Source organism: Arachis stenosperma, chromosome 3 (assembly GCF_014773155.1).
Source record: "Arachis stenosperma cultivar V10309 chromosome 3, arast.V10309.gnm1.PFL2, whole genome shotgun sequence".
Classification (NCBI taxonomy): Eukaryota; Viridiplantae; Streptophyta; class Magnoliopsida; order Fabales; family Fabaceae; genus Arachis; species Arachis stenosperma.
In genome coordinates, this window is record NC_080379.1 from 15902459 (window position 1) to 15929108 (window position 26650).

At 35.4% G+C, this 26650-nt stretch overlaps 1 protein-coding gene across 4 annotated transcripts; it reads right to left on the reverse strand.

Annotated features, from left to right (window-relative positions):
- Positions 1-14821: 14821 nt before the first annotated feature.
- Positions 14822-20806, reverse strand: LOC130968606 (trehalose-phosphate phosphatase A-like). Of its 4 annotated transcripts, none has more exons than XM_057893960.1 (14): positions 20561-20806; positions 20203-20282; positions 17140-17626; positions 16905-17045; positions 16746-16817; positions 16514-16642; positions 16366-16422; positions 16161-16262; positions 15946-16023; positions 15769-15838; positions 15619-15689; positions 15429-15521; positions 15301-15327; positions 14822-15157 (listed from the first exon to the last, which is right to left on the reverse strand). In XM_057893960.1, exons 3-14 carry the CDS (start codon positions 17428-17430, stop codon positions 15038-15040), a joined length of 1251 nt encoding a protein of 416 aa, XP_057749943.1. In that variant the 5' UTR covers positions 17431-17626; positions 20203-20282; positions 20561-20806; the 3' UTR covers positions 14822-15037. The 4 variants fall into 4 exon arrangements, with proteins under 4 accessions (XP_057749943.1, XP_057749944.1, XP_057749945.1 ...); XM_057893961.1 differs by having other exon boundaries at positions 20443-20779; XM_057893962.1 differs by lacking the exons at positions 20203-20282; positions 20561-20806 and adding an exon at positions 18913-19309.
- Between the last annotated feature and the right edge of the window lie 5844 nt (positions 20807-26650).

Sequence of the window (26650 nt, forward strand, 5' to 3'; positions counted from 1 at the left end):
TAAGCTCAAAAACCGACCAGCAAAAAACCAGTAAAAAACCGGTCGAACCGGCCGGTTAACCGGTAAACCGGTAGAACCGGCCAATTTTTTAACATTTTTTATTAAATTAATATATTTAAAATTATTTTTAGGTTTTTTAATAATTTTATTTAATATTTAATTAAACCGGTTGAACTCCGGTTGAACCCCGGTCGAACCATTAAACCATTGAACCAATAATTTTACCGGTTCATTGACCGGTCCGGTTCTTGCAACCTTGCTATAGAGAGCCAAATCAAACTCACATGCTAGAGAACTCCTTTATTTAGGTCAATTTTCATGTATTTACTAATAATGATTTTATATAATCGATCTTCATTTAAAAAAAAAAAAAAAGTCATTTGTAATGCAAAATCTGATTATCTGAATAATAGGAATTTCAATAATTCCAATTCATTCAAGAAAGAAAAAAAAGTACCAAGTTGTACTGAAAATAAATTTTATTTAAATTTTTTATTCAACTCATACAGAATAAAAACGTACAGAGCATATAGAGTGTAAATAACAAAAAAAAAGAAAAGAAAAGAGAAATCCATGCATTTTAATTCAAAATACAAGCCAATAAGCAGGAGAAAATGCCTTATTTTTCATGTATGGACGATGATAGAGATTTTGATTGAATATGTCTGTGGAGTTTGGACCACCTCTTTTCATAGCAACAAATGAGTAGGGTCAACATTATTTAAAATATGAATATGAAAGTTTATAAAATATGATATGGTAGTTAAAGCTATAGTGGTAGCTTGTAATTGACAAGAAAATACGGGGAAAAATAAAAATAAAAAATAAAAAATAAAGGTTTTAAAAAGTAATAATTAGTTAATATAAACATGAATTGTGTGGATTTCATGATGACAAAAGTGAAAATTGATATGTACAAGGGAAGAAAGTGATGAAATGGCGAGATTCATGCCAATCACCCAACCCTTGTGATTCCTTAACTTTTACAGGTATATTCAAGCAGGTTCTTAATAAAAAGTTTAGCATTATGTACATAAATTTTCAATTAAGATATATACACAAAATTATGAATCTAAGTTAAAAGGGTCTATTTTTAAATTATAAACCTTTTTTTAAATAAAATATTTATAAATTAAACCGAATTCAACTCTAAATCTAATCTAAATTTAATTTCAAAGGAAAATAATCAAGGGTTATAAAATTTGTGATGAGTTTGGAAAACTCTTATCTAATTTTGATGATGAACAAACATTATTAAAATATTAAATTACAAAATTATTAATTCTGATCTTAATTCATATTTGCTTAATTAATAATTTTGTTGTGCAGATTTTGTGTTGGGCCGAAACAAAAGAAAATTAAAAAGCCCAACTGTTGCAATTTTGGTTCAGCCTTGTGTTTAAGGCTAGTTATAAATGGGCCAGAATAAATATTAATGTTGCAAGCCCAACCAAATGTTTTCTTGTTTGCTTCCTATGCTTGATCCGCTACACAACTTATCAGGAAAGCAAATGCTTACTAATTGGGCCAGCTTTTATTTCAAGATTACAAGCCCAAGTTTCACAAAGGATGAATGTTTCCATTCTTGGTCCGAAACAAAAGGAAAAATGAAAGTCAAGAGCTTCCAACGGAACCAAGGTGTTAACCATGTGATGGATTTCAAAATCTATTACATTGTTAATTAATGCATGGGGAACATGAGAGAAAAAATTCAGCTGAAGTGATTGATGGTTATTATGACTTACACACCACTCAATAGGGAAGTAAAAGCAAGCTATTTCAAATTAATGTGTTTAACCACTCTACATTGCTTTTCTTCAGATTCTCTATTTCTCTCATCTCTTTCTTCTTTTCTCTTTGGTCTTTGTCCAGTAAACCATGGACGCCGTGCTCTTCAACGAAGAAAAAGAAAGAGTTGCATGCATCAAGACCATCAAGCTAATGATGGCAAGAAAACATACCAAAAGAAAGATGAGCTGTGGCTAAGATGCTTACCAAATGTGGTTAGATTTGGTGAAGCTATCTTGAGCCTTTCATGCTCAAAAATGAAAGAAGAAGATTCGGCCAGCTAGAGGAGATTCTTGAAGCATGGCTTGTCTTTGATTCTGCTCAACCACCACAGGGAGTAGCTAGAGTGGCGAAGTGATGGTTGAAGGCAGGGATTGAAGCAGATGAAGTCATCATCATCATGAGGCATCAAGGGCCAGAAATCCATCTTGGAGAGGAAGCCAAGGATGGAGAGCCCGGATTGATGAAGGTTGATGATCAAGAAAGGACTAGAGGTAATTGCATGTTGGTTAATGCATGGTTATCTCTTCTCTCTCTGAGTGGCCGAACCGGTACTGTGTTAGTTGAAGGAGGAAGAAAGTTGGTTCGGTTTTGGCTTCAAGTGTGGAGGCTTTCCTCTTCTTTAAAAAGGGGGAACAACCACTGTTTGAAGCAAGGAGAAAATTTGAGAGTGCAAGGCACAGAGTTCTCAGAGCTACCTGAGCTAACAGTTTTCTCTTCTCCTTCAATGTTCTCTGTTTTGTAATTTTCTGTTTAATTTTGTCATGTCTTGAGTCTCATGGTAAATGGCAAACAAGTGAGGTTTGTAATGAAAAAGCCATAGAGCGGAAAAAGGCAGAGAGTGCAAAATTAAAAGAAAAGCCATTGATGTCTTAGAGTTCCTTTGTACATCTTTGTTGTGTATCATGATTCTGTGGAAATCCCCTTGTAAGTTGGGTTAGCACTTTACAAGTTGTAATCAGATTGATTATAGTGAAATTCCATCATGTTTGTGATGGAGACTGGATGTAGGCTGCACTGCACTTAGCAGCCGAACCAGGATACATCTTGGTGCAATCTTCTTCTCCTTCTACTCCAATTCTGTTTTCAATTACACAGGAGCAAAAGCCAGAATTATCCCGTGCCAAGTGACGAGACAAAACAAAAAGTCTCGTGGCAAGGGACGAGACAAAACTGAGTTGCTCGTGTCAAGTGACGAGCAAAAACAGAAAAGTCTCTTCTGAAGGTCAGCAAATAGTGCCAGCATTAAAAAGGGGGCTAAGATTCAACCCCCCCTTCTCTTAGCCACTAAAACCATCAATTGGTATCAGAGCTTGGTCTCAAAGAGATCAAGCTTTGCAGCTTGGAGTAAAGATCCTCATGGCAGAAAACAGTGGCACAAATGTGGTATCATACAATCTGGCTGAAGGTCAATCAAGCAACAGACCTCCCCTCTTCAATGGGAAAAATTATACCTATTGGAAGGAAAGGATGAAGATATTTGTACAAGCCGTGGATTACAGACTTTGGAAGATCATCTTGGAGGGTCCTAAATTTCCAATTACAACAAGTGATCAAGGAGTAGTCTCTCTTAAACCTGAAGCAAGCTGGACCGAAGAAGATAGAAAGACGGTGGAGTTGAATGCCAAGGCAACCAATCTGCTCAACTGTGCTATCAGCTTTGAGGAGTACCGACGAGTATCACGGTGCACAACGGCAAAGGAAATCTGGGACAAGTTGCAAATCACTCATGAAGGAACTACCATTGTAAAGAAGACTCGGACAGATATGTTGAACAGGGAATATGAAATGTTTACAATGAAGGAAGGAGAGTCCATCAATGAACTGTTCGAACGGTTCAATGCTATCACTGTTGGCTTAGATGCTCTTGGAATCACACATTCAGAATCTGTGCTAGTGAGAAGAGTGTTGAGATGTCTCACAAAAGAGTGGGAAACAAAAGCCTTAATTATTTCTGAGAGTAGTAACTTAGATTCTATGACACTTGATGATTTGAGAGGAAACTTACTTGCCTTTGAAAATTCCTATTTGAAAAAAGATTCAAAAAAGAAAGGAATTGCTTTTTCTTCTGTGACTAACCCTCAGGATAATGAATCCAGTGATAACTCTTCTGAAAATGAGTTTGTGTTGTTTGCAAAAAAATTCAGGAAAATGGCAAAGCTCAAAAACAAAGGCAGCGGCTCCAGGAGGACAAAGAAAGATCTTAGCAAAGTAACCTGTTTCAATTGCAAGAAAATGGGTCACTTCAAATCTGAGTGTCCCAAGTTGAAAAAGGAAGAGAAGCCGAAAAAAGTGAAGAAGAAGGGACTGATGGCCACATGGGAAGATTTGGAAAATGACTTAGATGATGATGATGAAGAGTCTGAGACTAAATCACAGCACTGTCTCATGGCAAATGAAATAGATCAGGTATCATTTCAAAACTCCAACACTGAAGACCTTCATCTTATGATAGATCACCTTTCTGAAAAAATAAGATGTTTTCTAAATGAGAACCAAGATCTTGAACAGCAAAATTTTATTCTTAAAGCTGAAAATGATTTTCTCAAAGAAAAACTAAGAGAGGCCGAAACTGCTTGTGATCTTGTGGAAGAAAACAAGCTGTTAAAAGCCCAAGTTAGAAGCTGTGAAAGTGATCATTCTGTTCTTGCATATGTAAACTGTTTTAAGCAAAATGAAGAGTTGCTCAAAGAGGTTAAAAGACTTAAAGATGACTTAGCCAAGTTCACCCAAAGTTCTGAAAACTTGAACCAAATCTTGGCAAGTCAAAAACCTCTTTATGATAAAGCTGGGTTGGGATTTTATAAATCTGAAAAATCACCTTTTGAAAATATTGCCTCATCTTCAAATGATGTAACATATCAAGACCCAACTCACTTTAACAAAGCTACAACTCCAAGATTTTGTAGAATGTGCAACCGAAGTGGTCATTTTCCAGTTCAATGCTTCTTTGGTGAAAGAATGATTGGTGACAAAGTTTACAAAGTTGTTTTTGATTACAATGATTTGGGACATAAGAGATGGTTTAACGTGAAAGGATCCAAGAAAATTTGGATACCTAAGGTCACTTGAGTTTATTTTGTAGGTCTGTCTAGCATCCAAGAAAAAGGAAAATATGTGGTACATGGATAGCGGATGCTCTAGGCATATGACCGGAAAGACAACCTTCTTCATAAAGCTTGATGAGTATGATGGAGGACTTGTCACTTTTGGTGATGATGCAAAAGGAAAAATAGTGGCTGTTGGGAAAGTTGGTAAAAACTTTTCTTCTTGTATAAATGATGTGCTTCTTGTTAATGGTTTGAAACATAACTTACTTAGTGTTAGTCAATTGTGTGATTTAGGTTTTGATGTTATCTTTAAGAAGTTTGTTTGCTTAGTTGTTTGTGAGAAATCTGGGGATGTTTTATTTGAAGCTAAAAGATGCAATAATGTGTATGGATTAACTCTTGAGGATTTAAAGGAACAAAATGTAACATGTTTCACCTCTCTTGAATCTGAAAAATGGCTTTGGCATAGAAAGTTGGGACATGCTAGCATGTACCAAATTTCTAAGCTAGTCAAAAAGAATTTGGTTAGAGGAATTCCAAACATCAAGTTTGATAAGGATCTTATTTGTGAAGCTTGCCAATTGGGCAAACAAGTAAAATCCTCTTTTAAATTAAAAGATGGAATCTCAACCAAAAGGCCATTGGAAATGTTACATATTGATCTTTTTGGTCCTACTAGGACTCAAAGTTTGGGAGGTAAACATTATGGACTTGTTGTGGTTGATGATTACTCTAGATTTGGTTGGGTACTTTTCCTTGCTCATAAGAATGATGCGTTTTATGCTTTTTCCACCCTTTGTAAGAAAATTCAAAATGAAAAAGATTTGAAAATTGCCCATTTGAGAAGTGATCATGGAAGAGAATTTGAAAATCAAGATTTTGAAAAATTCTGTGATGACTTAGGGATTTCTCATAATTTCTCATGCCCTAGAACACCCCAACAAAATGGGGTGGTTGAAAGAAGGAATCGAAGCCTTCAAGAAATGACTAGGGCTATGCTGTGTGAGAATGAAATTCCTAAATTTTTGTGGGCTGAAGCTGTGAACACAGCATGTTATATTTTGAATAGAACAATCATTAGAAAAGGGTTAAAGAAAACTCCTTATGAGCTATGGAAAGGAACCCCTCCAAATCTTAAGTACTTTCATGTTTTGGATGCAAATGCTTTGTACTTAACAATAAAGAAAGTCTTGGAAAATTTGATCCAAAATCCTATGAAGGAATGTTTGTTGGATATTCCACCACAAGCAAGGCTTATAGAATTTATCTCAAGGAACATAGGACAATAGAGGAATCCATACATGTTACTTTTTGTGATTCTAACTTAATTCCCAGTACTGTGATAGACAATGATTCAGATGGAGAAGGAGCTGGAACAAGCAAAGAAAATCACAAATCTGTCCAAAATGAAGATTCTACCAGTCCAGTTTTGTCTCGTCAGATTGAAGGAGAAACTTCCAATTTGTCTCCTGAGCAGGGACAAGAAACTGAAACAGTGAGACCACCAGAAGTTCATCAAAGCTCAACACCTGTTCGAAAGCCTAGAGAATGGAAGTCTATGAAGGGTTATCCTCAAGATTTCATCATTGGTGATCCCTCTCAAGGAGTAACAACAAGATCATCCACCAAAAGGCCAACCGAACCTAGCAATCTTGCTCTCTTGTCACAAATAGAGCCCAACAATATCAAACAAGCTCTTGAGGATCCATCATGGGTCAAAGTAATGCAAGAGGAGCTTGCTCAATTTGATAAGAATAAGGTTTGGACTTTGGTACCTCATCCGGATGGTAAGAAGGTAACGGGTACTAAGTGGGTTTTTAAAAATAAACTTGGTGAGGATGGACAAGTTGTTCGTAACAAGGCTAGATTAGTGGCCCAAGGTTACGATCAAGAAGAGGGTATTGATTTTGATGAGTCTTTTGCTCCGGTTGCTAGAATGGAAGCAATTAGGTTGCTTCTTGCCTATGCTGCCCATAAGGGTTTCAAAATGTTTCAAATGGATGTTAAGTGTGCATTCCTTAATGGTTTTATTGATAGGGAAGTGTATGTGGCTCAACCCCCCGGTTTTGAACATAAAGAATTTCCAAATCATGTTTTTAAATTAACTAAGGCTCTTTATGGTCTTAGACAAGCTCCAAGAGCTTGGTATGAAAGGCTTAGTGCCTTCTTGTTGGAAAATCATTTTCAAAGGGGAACCACCGACACTACCTTATTCATTAAAGCATCTAATGATGATATTCTTCTTGTTCAAGTTTATGTTGATGACATTGTATTTGGTTCGGCCAATGTTTCCTTGTGTGAAGAGTTTGGAAAACTCATGACTAGTGAGTTTGAGATGAGTTTAATGGGAGAGCTTACTTTCTTTCTTGGCCTCCAAATTAAGCAAACTCCTAGTGGTACTTTTAATTCACCAAGGAAAGTATGCAAAAGAACTTATCAAAAAGTTTGGCCTAGAAAATTCCAAATCAATGGGCACTCCTATGCATCCCAATACTAAACTTGAAAAAGATGATGATGGCCAAGATGTGGACGAAACAAGGTATAGAGGAATGATAGGTTCACTCATGTACCTTACCTCCTCTAGACCGGATATAGTCCAAAGTGTGGGTGTATGTTCAAGGTTTCAATCTCATCCAAAAGAATCCCACCTTACGGCTGTTAAACGCATCATTAGATACATTAAGGGAACTTGTAATTATGGATTATGGTATCCTAAATCTGATGACTTTTGTGCAGTAGGGTTTTGTGATGCAGATTATGCGGGAGATCGGGTGGATAGGAGGAGCACTTCCGGCATGTGTTGCTTCCTTGGAAGCTCACTCAACATGTGGTCAAGCAAGAAACAAGCCACAGTGGCTCTATCTACTGCTGAAGCCGAATATGTTTCCGCATCTGCTTGTTGCTCACAATTAATTTGGTTAAAAACACAATTGGAAGATTACAAATTAAAAATCAATAGTATACCCTTATTTTGTGATAATATGAGTGCTATAAACATTTCAAAAAATCCAGTTCTGCACTCAAGAACTAAGCACATTGAGATAAAATATCATTTCATTAGGGAACATGTGCAAAAGGGTACTATTGATATTCAATTTGTAAAATCTGAAGACCAAATTGCTGATATTTTTACAAAACCTCTCTGTGAAGACAGATTCTGTTCATTGAGAAAAAGTTTGGGAATGTTTGATTTGAGTTTTATTGAAAATCTGTGAATTTGTGACTCTGTTCTGTTTTGCTCGTAGGTTTGGACGAGATAAAAATAAATGGCACAATGGAAGAGCTGTGGTCTAGAGGGAGGGAATGCAGAATTCAAATTTTATGGGCCCCACCAAATTCCATAACCCTACCCTAACAGTTTTTATCTCTCTATGTACTTAAGAATCTTCCTTCTTGTGTCATAATATCTTCTTGGAAGTGGTTATTGTCAAATCAAATCCTTCTCTCCATCTAATCCCTTGATTTAAGGTAACCACTTTTCAGTTTTTGATTTCAAAAGTTAAAAGGGAAATCATTTTTTTGGGCAATAACCGCCCATAATGGTCATTAACCGCCCACTAATGATCATTATTTCCATCACTCTCTCTCTCTAAGCCACATTTAATGCGTCACCCACCTTGCTTCTATCCCACTCCATTCGGTTATCAACCACCCCATTTCATATTCTCATTTCTCCATTACTATGAAAAAGAAAACCGCGCCAAGAAAAAGTGAGAGAATTCTTCTATCTCGGAAACCATCAACACCTCAAACCCACACTCATATCCACATTCATTCAACCTCATCATCTTCTCCTTCACCACCATCCAAACAAACAACCACCATGAGAAAGAAGGTGATTGCTCACAAGAGCTCAGGCCGAGGAAAGAACAAACAACCCGCAGTTGAAGAAGAAGAGCAAGAATCTCACACTTCTCCTACTCCTTCACCTCCTCCATCATCACCTAAGAAGACTACCCCCGGAAAAAGCTCAAAGAAAAATCAAGGGTTTGCACTAAATGACACAACCGAACCTCAGAATTTGGAATCCATGGAATTCCGAGACAAGTATGTCAAGTCTCACTCCCATTTTGATCCAAGCAGATTCAACTCATGTACCTCTTATGAGTTTCACAAAGAGGTTGTGGAGAAACGTCACTTGTGCACTACATATCTTGTTAGTCTCGACAATCTCAAGAACACCAACATTCCCTCTCTGTTTGAACTTCTCAACTGGAAACCTCTGCTCCTTATCAAAAAGCCAGTGTACCCAGGTCTTGTTCGAGAATTTTATGCTAATATGCGACTCATTGATGGAACTCTTCATTCCTATGTCAAACGGGTTCAAATAGCCCTTGATGCTGAGACTATTGGAGCGGCCCTGGGCTTCAAGGATGAAGGTCCGCGTGCATATATGGCGGAAAAATGGGACACACAAGTTGGTGTTTCACACAATACCGTTCTCCAACACATTTGCAAGAATCTCTCTGGATTGCATGGCACCATTCCAACCCACAAATCCCTTGGACCGATCCACTCCTTGCTTCACAGGATCATCACTCATATTCTGACACCCCAAAGCGGCTCACATAACCGAGTAACATTTTCTGACTGTCTCATATTGTTTGCTTTGGTTACTTCTACTCCTATCTCTTTTGGTTATATTATGATTAGACACATGTGGGATTCTGTTAGAAGCACCAGAAAGGCTAACCTGCCTTATGGTATGTTTTTAACTGGAATATTTGAGTACTTTAAAGTTGATCTGTTGAATGAGAAGGTAGAAAACGATGTGTCTACAATCCGAGGTGGAGGAGTGACTAAAGAAACCAAAGGGAGAAAATCGGATAGTGAGCATGAGGGAAGGCCAGAATCTTCCAAAACCATCAGGTCCTTTCAACAGATCTTGGGAGAATTCTCAAACATGGCTGACATGATGTTTCGGTCTCATAAAGAAGCCCGGAAGCAGGCTTATGAGAATGAGAAAGCTTGGAAAAACTGCAAAGAAAGGGTCAACTTGATGCTGGAACATCTTCACAAGGATTTGGGAGAAGAGAGTGAAGGAGGCGCTGAAGAAGAGGACATGCAATTCTCTGATGATTAGTGATTTTTTCTCTAATTGATATTGGCTCCATTAGGCTCAATCTTTTTTGTTTTTTGTATAATCATGACTTGATACTCACTGCTTTAGGATAAACCCTAGGATGCTTTGATACATTTCTGCTACTTTATCTGGAATATTTTGTTATGTTTATCATGGTTTGTGCAGGTGCCCCTTTGATGACAAAAGGGGGAGGAAATTTAGGTTCCAAAATTGAAATTGGAACGAAACAGGGGCTGGAAAAACAGGGGTTGAAATTTTCAGTCTTGAAGATTCATGATTACCCTTGTTCAAAGAATGCATGTTGATTGTATTTGGTCATTGCTGTTTGAACTGCATGTTGTAGTTTATCATGATTAGTTTATTTGGCATTTGGTTTATAATGTTTGATTTATTTTGATGCCTGGCTGATTGATTCATCATTGATAAACTTGTTGGTTTAAAAATTTATTTTTGGCAGTTCCTTTATTTGTGTAAAATATCAAAACTGCCGTGTATTGTTCTTCAAATAATTTTCATCATATTGTTTTGCTCTGATGCACTAAACAGGATATTTTTTTGAAAAATATTTGGATAGCTTTGGGTTGTATGAAATAGTTTGAGCAGTAAATCAGTTATGATATCAAATGAGTTTTGATTATCAATTAAAACTGCTCATAAATCAAGCATTTAGCATTATAAAATTTGCTAAATAACATTGTTACTTGAAGCTTGATTTTAAATGTTACAGGTTTATGCTTCCCTTGGTAAAATAGCATATATTAAGGGGGAGCCATGTGACATTTTGAAAGGGGGAGAAATTCAAATAAAAGGGAGTATTTCTTACTCAATCTTTAAATTTCTTTCCATTTCAATTTTAATAATGTTTGTCATCAAGGGGGAGATTGATGAGTTTGGAAAACTCTTATCTAATTTTGATGATGAACAAACATTATTAAAATATTAAATTACAAAATTATTAATTCTGATCTTAATTCATATTTGCTTAATTAATAATTTTGTTGTGCAGATTTTGTGTTGGGCCGAAACAAAAGAAAATTAAAAAGCCCAACTGTTGCAATTTTGGTTCAGCCTTGTGTTTAAGGCTAGTTATAAATGGGCCAGAATAAATATTAATGTTGCAAGCCCAACCAAATGTTTTCTTGTTTGCTTCCTATGCTTGATCCGCTACACAACTTATCAGGAAAGCAAATGCTTACTAATTGGGCCAGCTTTTATTTCAAGATTACAAGCCCAAGTTTCACAAAGGATGAATGTTTCCATTCTTGGTCCGAAACAAAAGGAAAAATGAAAGTCAAGAGCTTCCAACGGAACCAAGGTGTTAACCATGTGATGGATTTCAAAATCTATTACATTGTTAATTAATGCATGGGGAACATGAGAGAGAGAAATTCAGCTGAAGTGATTGATGGTTATTATGACTTACACACCACTCAATAGGGAAGTAAAAGCAAGCTATTTCAAATTAATGTGTTTAACCACTCTACATTGCTTTTCTTCAGATTCTCTATTTCTCTCTCATCTCTTTCTTCTTTTCTCTTTGGTCTTTGTCCAGTAAACCATGGACGCCGTGCTCTTCAACGAAGAAAAAGAAAGAGTTGCATGCATCAAGACCATCAAGCTAATGATGGCAAGAAAACATACCAAAAGAAAGATGAGCTGTGGCTAAGATGCTTACCAAATGTGGTTAGATTTGGTGAAGCTATCTTGAGCCTTTCATGCTCAAAAATGAAAGAAGAAGATTCGGCCAGCTAGAGGAGATTCTTGAAGCATGGCTTGTCTTTGATTCTGCTCAACCACCACAGGGAGTAGCTAGAGTGGCGAAGTGATGGTTGAAGGCAGGGATTGAAGCAGATGAAGTCATCATCATCATGAGGCATCAAGGGCCAGAAATCCATCTTGGAGAGGAAGCCAAGGATGGAGAGCCCGGATTGATGAAGGTTGATGATCAAGAAAGGACTAGAGGTAATTGCATGTTGGTTAATGCATGGTTATCTCTTCTCTCTCTGAGTGGCCGAACCGGTACTGTGTTAGTTGAAGGAGGAAGAAAGTTGGTTCGGTTTTGGCTTCAAGTGTGGAGGCTTTCCTCTTCTTTAAAAAGGGGGAACAACCACTGTTTGAAGCAAGGAGAAAATTTGAGAGTGCAAGGCACAGAGTTCTCAGAGCTACCTGAGCTAACAGTTTTCTCTTCTCCTTCAATGTTCTCTGTTTTGTAATTTTCTGTTTAATTTTGTCATGTCTTGAGTCTCATGGTAAATGGCAAACAAGTGAGGTTTGTAATGAAAAAGCCATAGAGCGGAAAAAGGCAGAGAGTGCAAAATTAAAAGAAAAGCCATTGATGTCTTAGAGTTCCTTTGTACATCTTTGTTGTGTATCATGATTCTGTGGGAATCCCCTTGTAAGTTGGGTTAGCACTTTACAAGTTGTAATCAGATTGATTATAGTGAAATTCCATCATGTTTGTGATGGAGACTGGATGTAGGCTGCACTGCACTTAGTAGCCGAACCAGGATACATCTTGGTGCAATCTTCTTCTCCTTCTACTCCAATTCTGTTTTCAATTACACAGGAGCAAAAGCCAGAATTATCCCGTGCCAAGTGACGAGACAAAACAAAAAGTCTCGTGGCAAGGGACGAGACAAAACTGAGTTGCTCGTGTCAAGTGACGAGCAAAAACAGAAAAGTCTCTTCTGAAGGTCAGCAAATAGTGCCAGCATTAAAAAGGGGGCTAAGATTCAACCCCCCTTCTCTTAGCCACTAAAACCATCAATTTGAAAACGAAAATTTGGATCAAGCTCATTTTTTAAGTTCAACGACAATGTAGGTTTTTTGAGATTGGAGATTTTTTTATTCTGTCTCAAAAATAATTTAAACTAAAAAAAACACATAATAGAAAAAGGAAGAATGTGACACCAATATATATTCTTATTCAACCTCCATTTGTAAATATATATTTATATCTAGTGTCTACTTTAATAATGGTGAAATTTTACTAAATATATATCTAGAATACATTAACCAATCAAAAAAAAAAACAATGGAACCAAAACCTGATTTCCACGCCAAGAGAAATGAAGCTCTTTACTTGAGCTTCCTAAAACGCTGAGTTAACTCTAAACCAATGTTGTACTAAAAACCAAGATATAACGGAAAATAAATCCGTGACTTTTCTTCCTAATCTCTTAATTTCTCTCATATGATATACTAGTTTCATTCTTTTACAAAAATGAGAAAGAACCAAATAATCTAAGATATGACTCAAGAATAATCTATGACATAATAGTCAGATATGCAATAATAACTTAATTGTGAAAAAGAGGAAGAATGACTCCCACAAAACACGTGTTTGTTCAATGTTTTATCTCTTTCTTTCAATTTTTGTTGATAAGTATGCTTGCTCATATAATTTCTAGAAGTTTTCTTTCCAATTCAAATCTGTTGCACTACTCTTTTTTTGTCTGTCCGCTGTCATTTTGCTAGTTGTTAAATCACATATTTTATTTCATTTTATTGGTATCACCATGTTATTTTTTATTGTAAGAAATCTTAGAGAATATTTATTTTTTTATTTTTTTAATTATTAATTTAATTTTTTTAATTTAATAATTTAACAATATATTCATACTTTTAAATATTAATCACTAATTAATAATAAAAAATAATAAATTTTAATAATTTTTTAATAATCTTTTCTTTTTATTTCTCATAAATCAAGATTATATAATTTAATATTAATTTAAGTATAATTAACCTTTATTTTATTGCTTTACTAACTTCATAAGAATTTAAATTCTAACCTATTGCTCTTAGTCTTTTTTTTATTCGTTACTACACTATTCACGCCCCCAAGTACACACACTATAGAATTCTCAAATCACAAAGTAGTCTTAGCTGAAAATTGAACCGGAGTGTGACGTGTGCTTTTATTTTTTATTTTTTGGACTAGAAGTGCAACGCTTTAAGAGGCAATTAATTTGCCATCTGATATGGGCCTCTGCATAACTCTTCGTGTATAGTTCTATACAATTCACATGGTTCTGACACCTCAAATGAAAGTTTGATTCAAAGGTCCAAAATCCTTTCATTCGAGAAGAGGGAGAATGAATATTTTCCATTGGGCTCTACTCCAAATGTATTGGGTCCTTGAACCTACATTCAGAAATGAATCTGTGTATGTATGAACCTGCACGACAACTAAATTGAGTTGGTTTAAAGTGAGTTGGTTTAATAGTTAACTCACTAGTCTATTTAAGCAACTCATTAGTCAGACTAAGAGATACTGTGAGAAATAAAAACAAATTACACAACCAAAAAAACCTGGCCTCAGACCCAGAAAAGGAAAAAAAAAAACTGAACTTTGAATTTTAAAAACCCTATTGAGAAAACAACTAAAAGTTGAATCAATGGTGTGATCTTTGAACTCTGTCGTCTTGGGTTGTAATAAGAGCTTTTGGATTTACTTATGCGTTTGTGTTTTTCACTATTATCATTTATCAAAGTATGTGCAGCAAGCATCGAGTTGATTGTTTATGCTTCAATTGTTTTGATCAACACTCCACATTCCACAATATTTATGAACCAAGCTAGCATTTGTAGCTTATATTAAATATTGATAGTGATAAATGCTTCCTGTTGGGTTTTACCAATCATATCATATTTATGTGACGGGAAATAGCCATACAGACAACGACAAATACCAGAAAGCTTTATTGCTTGCTTTCTATTTCTATCACAAGTTTGAATTATTGGACCTCAAAAGACATCGACCCATGATGGAATTCGCTTCCAGATTTTTGGACACCGGAAAAATAACATTCATAATCAATGATATAGTATTGGCAAATGGCAAAGGCCATGACAGCCATAAATACATGTATATTCCGTTCCAAAATAATAATGAACATTAAAAAAAAAAAGAATAAATTAATAATAATTGCATATGTAACTCCCTTTTAAGTGGTTAAGATACAGTAACCAAAACTGGAGGCACCAGTGAGTAAAAACTAAAAATATAAACACTCTTTGGACTTGAAAGAAAGAAAGAATAACAAAGAAAGAAAAAATTTCTCTGCATATTTTTCTTTAATCCTTTTGAGAGACATAAACATGAGTGGCTAATTTACAATTGCCAAAGGAGATTTGAAGTTTGAACAAAACAACAAGGTAGCGACAAGGTTGTAGCTACCATAAGAGGTCTTCTGTGCGCAAACCTGCTGCAGGAAACCTCTTGGCATGTTTCCTAGAAAACCCAAAATCGAAAACATAAGGCTGTCTTTATTATCACTACCATGATGATGATATTATATAGTTTATAGTATATATTAGAGTATAATTCAACTCTATACACTATATAAGGCTTTTTAGGGGGCTTGACTTCCATACCACAAGAGACTTGAGAAACTCCATCACCTGCAAACACACAACAAATGAATCACAACTCATGATCCAAGACAGCATTTGCAAGCAAAACAAGTGCAGCAGCAGAACATCACGAAGAATATAAGAAGTACCTCTGATGGATCACGGAGAGAGTAAACTGCATTGCTTTCTTTTGGCGCTGAGGACACTAAGATCCCATAACCTTTATTTCCCTCCCTCAGAACCTGTTAGAACAAAAATGAATTCATTTGAGATCACTATCCAACCAAACCACCAGAGTAAATGGAAAAGAAAGGTGGACATGAAAGCGCTCATTATTACCTTAAATGCATCTTCATCTGTTCTGTCATCTCCAATATATATAGGAAGCACATCATCACAATTGCTAAGCCCTGAAAAATGATAAATTTTTATCAGTCATTAATGCGAAAACAAAGAACTCTGATTTTCAAGAAAGGGGATAGAACTCACCAAGTGACTCGAGCAAAAACGTGACTGCTTTTCCCTTATCCCAGTCAATCACTGGGCGGACCTCTAAGACCTGAAAAATAGTGAAGCAGAGATTACGACAAAGAAAACTCCATGCCAAAGATCCGTCACAGTTAAATCCCCCTAAGCAAGAGTAGAAAGATTCACCCAAAGATATACCTTGCGCCCATGAGTTAGTCGCAAACGTGGATAGCCCTTCAGAATATCATGGACAATCTGCCCCACCAAATCCCAACTCTGCATATTAAATTGAGAGAAGAAAATTATTAACAACTCTCTGGAAGAGCAAAATAATTAAGCAGAAAAGCTACTCCATTATCATGTAATGATACTGCTAACTGTGGTTTATCTCATTAGAGGACGAGAGACTGTACCTTATCATCTACATTGCGGTAATGTACAGACACACAAAATTTATTGTTTTCAACTTTTGCTCCTTTAATATCTTTTGTACTCTCAACAAGAGACTCAAACACCTGTCAAAACAAAATCCAATCAGCATATGGCATCCTAACAAAGTGAAAAAAAAAAAAAAAAAACAAAATGCACATAATGATGGTATTTTTGAAATATGCCTACCTCGTCAATCAGGGGCAAGAACTCAGCAGCAGGTTGGAATAAATTAACTTCCTTACCCTGTCATGTTAAAGATAATCATGAAAACTGTTTAGAAGAAAGCTTGAGAAGAAAAATGAGACTATACATATGGACTACAAACCCCCATTACCTGCTTGTCAGTAGACCTAATGGTGCAATTAGGGTGGTTATCAGGTACAGCCTGCCTGACAGGACCAATGATGTCCATACCATGACTACCAGCATAATAGAGTTCTGTTAGTCCTATAAATTCATATACCTGAGCCAATAGGGTGAAATAAAAGTTAGAATCAATACCAACATATCAAGAAATATTTTGATGAGGAAGAAAATCTTTTCTTATATTTCAGCTGTTAAGCTACCTTGTCACGACTTCTTCCACTGATAATAGCAGTAGGGAAATATTCAGCCACCTTTTTAACAGCATCTCGCATCTGCAGAATTTGTATGATCAGAAATCAGAAAGTGACGAATGAGAAAAGGATAACTTTTCGATTCAAGTTCCAGATAACATTACATACATTGTCAGACATGAAAGCACAGTCAGGATTATCGACGATCGGGGAAAGAGTTCCATCATAATCCAGAAACAAGGCTATTCTCTTCCCTTTTGCATAGTTTGTAATTTGCTCAAAAGATGTAAGAGCTGAGGGATACTTTAGCTGTGAAATTAACAAAATGAAAGAGAGAAATAGCATAAGTAACCTCCACAATTTGTAATGTCTGGAATTTAACTTCTAGGAAAGTATGCAATACCAGCCAGTTAAAATAAGCAGCATCAGATTCATGTGACGCAAAGCCATGACTAACATCCTTCGTTATCTTCCTGGGGGGAGGAGAAGATGATTTCATGGCATCCAACCAACTACTAGAACGAACATCCTCAAGAAGTCCAGTTTTCTTCCTTGGGATAGTCAAAAGCATACCATGTGGAAAGGTCGCCCCGGTTGGGGAGTAAGGCAATAAACTTGAATGCACACCCAGTCTTGACTTTGTTATGGGTGCAGCATCAGCAAGAACAGGGGTGTGATTTGATTTCAAGTCCATGGGATCCAGGTTTGTGAACCACTTGATATTACGGCAACAATGTGTGAAAATTTAAGGAGTATCGAGCACCAATTGAACTATTATTATCTATGTATCAGATTTCCACTTTACCCAACTCTCTTATCAATGAAAAACCACCTCTTCAATGTTATCTTGTCACTGCTCTTGGGGTAACAGTCCATCAACTGCTGAGCTCCTGAAAATAATGATAATATGAATTGCCTTAGATTGATGTCATTATCAAGTGACAGATAAATTGAAATAAACGGCACCCATGTTTGAGCCCACCTTTTCACTATCAACCCTTTAAAAGAAAGTGAAGGAGATTTTTCCATTTGAAACAGCAAACATGGGTTCCAAAAATGGTAAATGTGTAAACTCAAAACAGTGTGCAGCCTACAATAGAAATGGAAAAACTACTTGCAGGTCTGACATCTATGAGGTAAAACAGTGCACGTGAAAACGCTTTGGTCAATGCTAAATCAATAAATAACAAAGATCTTGAGATGTCTAGAATATTAAACAGTCACATGAAGCAACCAGCAAGCAAAGCAGGGGAGGAGGGAGGTTGAGGTAAAGGAGACAGTTTTAGAAACTATTTTTAGCACTAGCCTAATTATATAGCTTTAACTTTTACAATCCGTGTAAAGAAGAAATAAAATCTTTAGAATAAAAGGAAAAAAAAAACAAAGAAGAAAGCGAAAAACAATGAATTGACGCTGATTCTTCCTTTTCATTTATTTATTCATATTTAGAAGGACTCTTCCAATTAATGATTGGCCCAAAATTGCAGTTCACAAAAATCCAAAGACAGTAAAGACCCCATCCTCCTTTTAGTGAACTAATGATGTGAAATACACAAGGCACAACTTGGCATTAGTTGCCAAATTTGCATTATTGACCGCTGAGGCTGACCATGAGTCATGGCGAAGTAATTCAATAGGATCATATAAATTCATGTATTTATATCATAAGAAAAAGCATCTATTGCAAGTTCATCAAAGTCAAACATTCTAGCATGATTTTGTAATAGAAGATAAAGGGATGAGGAAAAGTTAACAACTTGTGGGTTTATTCTCAATTATTGCTTACAACAGGAGCTGCTGACAAAAACCCAAGTATTAGTGCAGTTTTCTCATCATTCCTCATTGACTATCAACAGTTCCATCTTTAAAAATTAAAAAGAAAACAAAAAATTCATTCTAACAAAAAGATGCTACATATCAAACACAGGGCAGACTCATACAGAGTGAAGTATTACCCAAAAAAAAAAAATCAGTTTTACCAATTTTCAGAGATAAAAAACTTAGTTTAGAAGAATTAAAACATGAAAAGCAATTCGATGGTTAGTGACATAAGATGCTGCTTTAAAGATATTGACCAAAGGGAATTCAACACAACAATTCTTGATATTGATTTCAGAAGAACAAGCTAATAACAATAACTGCTATGGTTTCATAACATAATCATCAAGAAACTTACTGAGCACAGCAAAAATCACCAGGAAGAATGACTAGTACACGATGCAGAGAAAAATATCAGAACAAATGAGAACTGCACTAAATATCAGGAGAAAAAACAAATACAAGAAAGAAAAGGAAAAGAAAATCCAACCACCAATATGAAGCGGAGGAAAATAGAAAGTATAAACAGGTGAACTGTGCTAATAGAAACAAATTAATCAGATGCTGATTTGTGCATAATGTAGTGCCCTACTACCCCACCAAGTGGATGGGAAAGAAAACATCAAAACAATACCATATGCAACCACACATAATGGCCCTACAAAGCATGGCAGTCAATAATACAAGGGTCCCAATAAATAAAGATTCTGCAAAGAAATAGACAAACTGACATGGAATATAAATAAAAATTGCTAACTAACAATAATAATTAAAAAAAAAGTCCACAAAATGTGTGTAAATTCTGGTGTACAAGTAATTTCCTCACTGTGCAAAAGAAAAATACTCAGAAGGAACGAAACAACCCATGAATGGTTAAACACTTTAACTGAATATGGACCGGCATCTACTTCAAATTTTGACTTTTTGCTTAAATTTTTTCCATTATATTTAATATCCATTTTAAAATAGTTCATAACAGTTTAAATGAGAAGCACAACAAAGCAATTAGAAAAAATAGAGAGGAAAAAAAAGGTGGAAACAAATAACATCACATCAGCTTAATCAAGAACAGCTCTAAAGGCAGAGACAAATCAGAATTAATAGTCGACAGTACCCATCTCCCGGTCGGGAGAAAACCGAAAAAAACTGAATTAACCAATCATGCAACGATCAGTCAAAGTAAACGATGGTTTGCTGGAAGAAATTAATAGGGGAGGAAGAAAAGTTTCTTCTAACAATATTAAATATATTAATAAAAAAAGAGGGGTGTCGTAGATTTTGACTAGCTCCCAAATCTTCTAAATATTAGATTATTATTAATAATAATAATAATCATTAAAAGCGAAGGTAACGCGAAATAATCACGAGTCAAAATGCCACCGACCCTCTTGAATGTCAAGCAACTACCCCCAATCACCATTTTTAAAAATATATATATATATATATATATATATATATATATATATATACATTAATAAAAAAACAGAGGAAACTTTCTCACAAAAAGGAGCCAACTTTCAGAATCTGGGTTTCGGTAAGAGCTTTGTTAAAAAAGTTAGACCCTTTTGTTTTCCTTCAGAAAGCTAACACCCTTTTCTCATGAATATAGAGTGAAGAAGAAGATGAAGATGACGAAGAAGAAGCTTACCTAATAAACGAGCTCCAACCACGCGAACAACGAAGCAAGGTTTCTCATTAATCTTCTTTCATAATAATGCAGATATCTAGCTGGAAGAAGAAAAAAAAAGGGAAAGATAATTTTAAAAAGGAACAAAAAAAAATGAACCACCAGTATTCAGAGTTTGGCAGCCAACAAAACAGAGCGAATATAAATCAGAAAGAACACCCCCCCTCCCCCGAAAACCCACACAAACCACAAAACCCACACCTTTGTTCGGCGCAAAAAATATCAGCTAGAATCCCCCTTTTTGGAGAGAAATTCTCGGCAGCCAAACAAAGAGACAGTGGGGAAGGCAATGTGTTAAGCAGAATAAAGAGAAATTTACCTGAAAATACGATTAATGATTATAACAGACCGAAACCAAACAAACCCTAGACAAGAACGAAGAATTAGGGTTCAAGAACGAAGCTATATAATGGAGTGGTACTGAAAAACGGTGTGCTTTTAAGCGGCGAGAGAAGCGAAAGTGTTAAATTAAAAAAGAGAGAACGTAACAGAATGAGAGAGAGAGATAGAAAAGAAAAGAAGAGAGAGAGGAGAGAAAAACACTGCTAAATCAGAAAGGCGTATTTATAGCGTTTCGACCCTCACGAAACGTGCTTTACAAGGAAACCTTCGTCGGTTGTTGAATTAGGAAACACCACCACCCCACCAATAAAATTACAATAAAACGATACAGAAACTCAATCTCGATTTCCAGCGCGTGAGCTTCAATTCCAAAGAACGAAGGCGACGGCGCGTGTTGTATCGCACGGCGCGTGGGAGAGGGATAGTGGTAACCGTGTAACTGATAACTGAATATCCGAAGGGCAAAGATTTGATTTCATTGGTTTGCGCATTGAATCAACGACCGAAGGCACATTGGAAAGGGCGTGGGGCCAGAGAGACACGTGGCGGAGCGAGTTGGCGGCGAAGCGCGTAGGGACACGTGTATGTGAGGCGATGTCGACGTGGCCACGTTGTGGGATGGGGCCCACCACGTATGTCGTTTTATTAGGGTGGGAGGAAGAGAACGGGGGCGAACGAGTGGTAGTCGTCGGTGACGGTGGCGATTGTCGTGGAGGGCCTGTAGGATGGTCCCACGTGTCAGGGAGTGTGGGGTCCACTGTAACGAATGATGGCCTCATGATGAGGTGAAGTGGCATGGCCGCATGGGGATGGGCCTTCATGCATGACCATGACCCCATATTGTCCCGGCCAACCAACAAACAGACACGTAGATCTGCGTAGAGTAACAGGTACAGTAGAAATTTTGAGGTTCAATAATCTTGTTAAACTTCAAATCCAATCCATGTATGTAGCTTTCATAGCATTTTATTTATGTTTTTGTTAATGTATAAACTAGTAATTACCGAAAGATTAATCAAGATGTTAAATTCTTTTATATTAACTAGGGATGAAACATACTAATTGAAGTACCTAACATTTCTTTCTATAAATGTACAGATTATTATGAATCATATTATGTAACATGTTAAATTTTATATATTATGACATGGGGTAATAAGAGGAATATTTTTTTTATCTAAAAGCTATTTTTTTTTAACCAACTATCAACCGATTAAAAAAAGTAGAGCAAATATTAAAAGGAGAGAAATTGTTCTTTATGGTTTCTCACTATTTTTCCAAGAACATTTTTTTTATGATTTAAATTTTTTAATTAATTTTTAATTATTTAAATAATTGATCTAAGTAATCTCTATAACCTATTGATATGTTAGGAGCCAATTTTTTTTGTTGTAACTTAAATAAGTTAAACATAAGAAAAAAACAAAATAAAAAATAAAGAAACGATTTAAATAAAGAATAGTTCTATTTAAGATTATTTTTAAATTCTTTTCAAAAAGAAAAAAGTTCTACTTTATGAAGTTGTAACACCATCATTATTTTTAATAATTGAAAATCAATAAAAAATTTTGAATTATGAGAAAAAAATTTGTCATTTAGATTAAAAAAAGTATAGGTAAATAATTACTAACAAAAAAATTTAAACAATTGTAATTAATAATTATTAATTTTATATTTAAAAAGTTTTTAATAATTATTAATTAATAATAATTAATTAATATAAAGTACAATTTAAAAATACTTATTGACTTATTGTTGGCTAAATTTTTATTAGTTACCTAGCATAGCAAAATTTTTTGATAAATGATCAAAATCGAAAAAAGTATTACTTTTAAAAGAAAAAATTAAAAAAATTTAATTAAAACTATTTTATACGTGTATTCAATCACATATCGTTATATTAGTAAAAATTATTATCTTTTATATTAACTGCGTGAATAATCTTTTAAAAAATAATTATAATTGTATGAATGTGTAAAATATTTTATACTATTAATACATCAAAATTAAACTCTTTATATACTAACAAATAATTTTTAATTTTTTTTAAATTAAACAATGAAAAGAAAACTGGTTATGGAGATTGATCGGTTGCATTAAATGTATTACGATGTAGATACGCCTAACTCTATTAATACTACCTAGTTCAATAAGGCCTAGTTTGCCATCTCCCATCTGTAACTGTAAGTCCATAATGAGCCAAGGTTCGAACCTAGATCTTGCCAACGTGAACAAGGTTTAAATTTATCCTTCGTTTAATTACTTCAATTTAAAGTTAATTTAGACATTAGAAATTTGGAGTCTTAGAAGTACCACCACTTCTCTAATAGACCCCAATGTGAAGGGTCCAACTTAGGACGCTTTTTTATTTATATAAATATTAAAAATGTTTTAATTCTCTAAATACACATCATGGAAAAATATTGTCAATGTACGTATAACCAATTTACGGAAAATATTTGTAAAATATATTTTGTTATTATTTTATACGTAATACCTGCGAAATAGATCTAGACGTGTCAGAGCTATTTTTTATTGCGTCTAATTTAATTTAATATATGACAACTCATTATATTATGTGTTGTTCTAGTTTTTTTTTTTTCTTTTTTCTTCTTTCTCTTCTAGCGCTAATTATTCTTCATTTCTTCTTTAAGATGTATTTTTTTCTCTTTAAATTAAGATTCATGTTATACATGTTTGTCATAAAAAGAAAAAATTGATCTCATTTATTCTATTTTTCTTTATTTTATTTTTTATTTTTTTACTCTAACTTTTTTCATATTTTTACTCTTGTTTATTATGCTCTTTTGCTTCACCTATTTTGCAGGTGATGAAACAAAAATGGCATTCTCTATTGCGCGGACAACAAAGCAAAAATGTGACCCTCCTATTTCGTGGACGAAACATTAAAAATGGCTCTGACACATCGGATCTATTTCGCGAGCACTACGTATGAAATGATAGCAAAATCGATTTTGCAAATGTTTTTACGTAAATTGACTATGCATACTTTGACAATATTTTTCTATTGTCCATATTTAGTGTAACACCCTACCACACTAAATTTTACGCTTAAGTCGTAAAATAGAGGTAGTGTGGTATTACGACCTCTAAAATAAAATGAATACATTTAATAGCAGAAGAATTATAATATGCTAGGAACCTTGAAGAATAGGGGAAATAAAAATCGCGAAATAAAACTGCAACGCTCAATGAACGAGTTAACTTGCGTGCTAAGAAAAATCATAACAATTAAACATAAGATAATAGAAGTAGTAATAGAGTGGCAAAGATACAAAATAACAAGTTCCTAACTCAGCCTGCGAAGTCAAGACTGGTCGTAGAATATTTACACATATATACATACATATCCAAATCCCAAAAATACGTATACACTATCCTGCCTCTCCATAAACCTCTAAGAGGATAAAAAAGAACAAGTTATGCGGAGAGAACACCAAGTACATATATATATATACATCATAGCATAACAAAACAACCTAGTAACTACTCCGCTTCAAGAGTTCAGACGCCTAACAAGATGCCTCTCGACCTGCATCTGAAAAAAATAACAACATAGTATGGAATGAGAACCGGAGGTTCTCAGTATGGTAAAGGTGTCACACACATAATATATAAGGTCTTGGGAATGCCAGAGGCAATCCTACAATGCCGACATTTAGATTATAGATCTTAAAGTATTAAACATAAGCCATAAAAGGTGGTTTTCTAGGAATATTTAAACCTAACTTAACTTAACCTTAAATCTAAGTCTCATACTTCTATTCCTCCATACCTCCAACTCCATCACGCATTTTCACAGACAAATAGACAGATAAAGGCAAGCACAAGAAGGTTACAATTACTGCAGGTAACAAATACACATTTAACATGACAAGTACATATAGGCACACCCAATTAAAGCACAAGTAAGTAGTTCAAGTAATATGCATATGATGCATGCCTGTTTTATGGCTGATAAGGCTCATCTGTCGGTTATCCAGCCAACCCGACAAGTCTGAATTGTACTTAAACTGTCTCCCGACGTGCATCCCCAGGAGTCTATGCATAGCTTTATCTTAAATAATCAATATTGCTCAGTGGGGGTAACATTCCCGGGAATTTATATAGTGCCCGGTCACACTTACGTCATAGGGTCAACAAAGTATCGAATTTTCAACCTGGTACATGTGGTGGCAAGCCACAGCACTTTATCCAGGGAACCTCGTATCTCATATCATCAAATCATTCAAGCCAAATTTCATACATAATCTTTTATTAGAACATCCAATCAAGTATCATATATGACTCATCCATAACATCTCATAATCAATTCATCACTTTTCAACTTTACTTCACCTCCAAGTTATCCTTATTTTATAGCTTCATCTGATTATCAAGTTTAACACTAATATTCATGACTAAATGAATGAAAATAGAGGTTTAGAGGTTTGAAATTTAGTTTAAAACTTTAAAAATCATGCTTGCTGAAATGGGATCAACGCGCACGCGTGACTCACGCGTGCGCATGGAAATGTAAAACTGCAGCTCGCGCGCGCGTCCTTTTATCATGCGTACGCATGAGTATAAACTTCATGTCACGTGTGCGCGTGAGTCACGCATACGCGAGAACAGGCTTGTTTACTCCTTACGCGCACGCATGGGATTCATCGCGTACGCATCGCCGAAAATCCACGCCACGCGTGCGCATGGGCGTGCGTTCTTTTAAAAAACCAGAGGCAGATGCAGTAGTGATGCAGCAGTGGTAGGAACCTAAAAACAGGACAGTTTATAGATATAACCTTCCAATCCTTATAACTTCTTTGTTTTACAATATTCTTCATCCGTTCTTCGAGTAGCATAACCATTACGAACCAAATTTTCATTTTAAAACAAATTGGAAGCAAATTGAAGATCCAGAAGCCAAGTTATGCCTCACTGAAGTTCAGCCAAAACTAACTGTTACAAAGAATATTCAAACCTCAATTTTTCAATTAAACCCCATTCCATTCCTTACTAATTATGCCAAATCTAACAGCATATATCAATAACACAACTCAACACAACATTACTCCATTTATCAACCATCAACCATCAATAATATATAAATCAACAAAACCATCAAGCCTTCAATCATTAAGCATATAACCTATAAAATCATCAACTTAGCCATATCTAATTACTCATACCTCATAGGAATGTCCACATAACAACCATCTCTATTCCACAATCAAACCGTATCAAATATACTAAGCATTGTACCATTCTGTGCAATTCAGCTTATCCTATGGTCATCTAGCCTAAGTTTTCACCGAACATTATATATTAAATGCAAGAAACCTAAACCATACCTTCGCCGATTTTCACGCAGCGACCAAATCAATTCTCTCACAACAAACACAACTCCAAACCCAACAAAATACTAAGCCCAGCCTCCACAAAAAATTTCAACGTCCACAATTTTAAGCTCCAATTATTTATTTTCAACCTAATACACATTCATAACACATGTATATCCAATTTAATACTCAAAGCTCAAATTCGATGAAATTAAAATAGAATTATCGTATCTTCACCTTACCCAAACTTCACGTAAGTAAGAGTGAACGTTTTTCTCAAGCTAATTGGATCCTAAAACATCAAAAATCAACGAAATTCAACATCCCTTCTCAAATTTTGAAAATTGGGAAAAAGAAGAGACTGGGGTAAAATAACAAGTTACCTATGAAATTGTTCTGGTATAAACATAAAGCTCGACGCGGTGAACGCGTGGCCACAAACGGTGCGGCGATTGAACCTCGAACGGAGAAGTTATGAGGATCGGAAGGTTACCATAAGGGTTTCAGTAAAGTTCATTTCTCTTCTCCCCTAAATGCACTTCAGTTTCGTTTCTGTTGGAATGAAGGGGATGAAGGCTTGGGTTCACTTAAAAGGACTGGTCCGGTTGGACCGACAGTCCGATCCGGGTCTGATTTAATCGGTTCGGTCCGTTCGATCCAATTTTGAACCGTTTTCTTTGAAATTAGCATCAAAATTCTCGTTTCGATAAGTTCTATCCTAATTTAAT

Coding starts and splice junctions, on each gene's coding strand:
- LOC130968606 (XM_057893960.1), bottom strand. CDS start 17,430: ATGGACTTGAAATCAAATCACACCCCTGTTCTTGCTGATGCTGCACCC. Junction 16,024..16,160: donor ACCGCAATGTAGATGATAAG/GTACAGTCTCTC, acceptor TTTAATATGCAG/AGTTGGGATTTGGTGGGGCA. Junction 15,328..15,428: donor CTCTCCGTGATCCATCAGAG/GTACTTCTTATA, acceptor GTGTGTTTGCAG/GTGATGGAGTTTCTCAAGTC.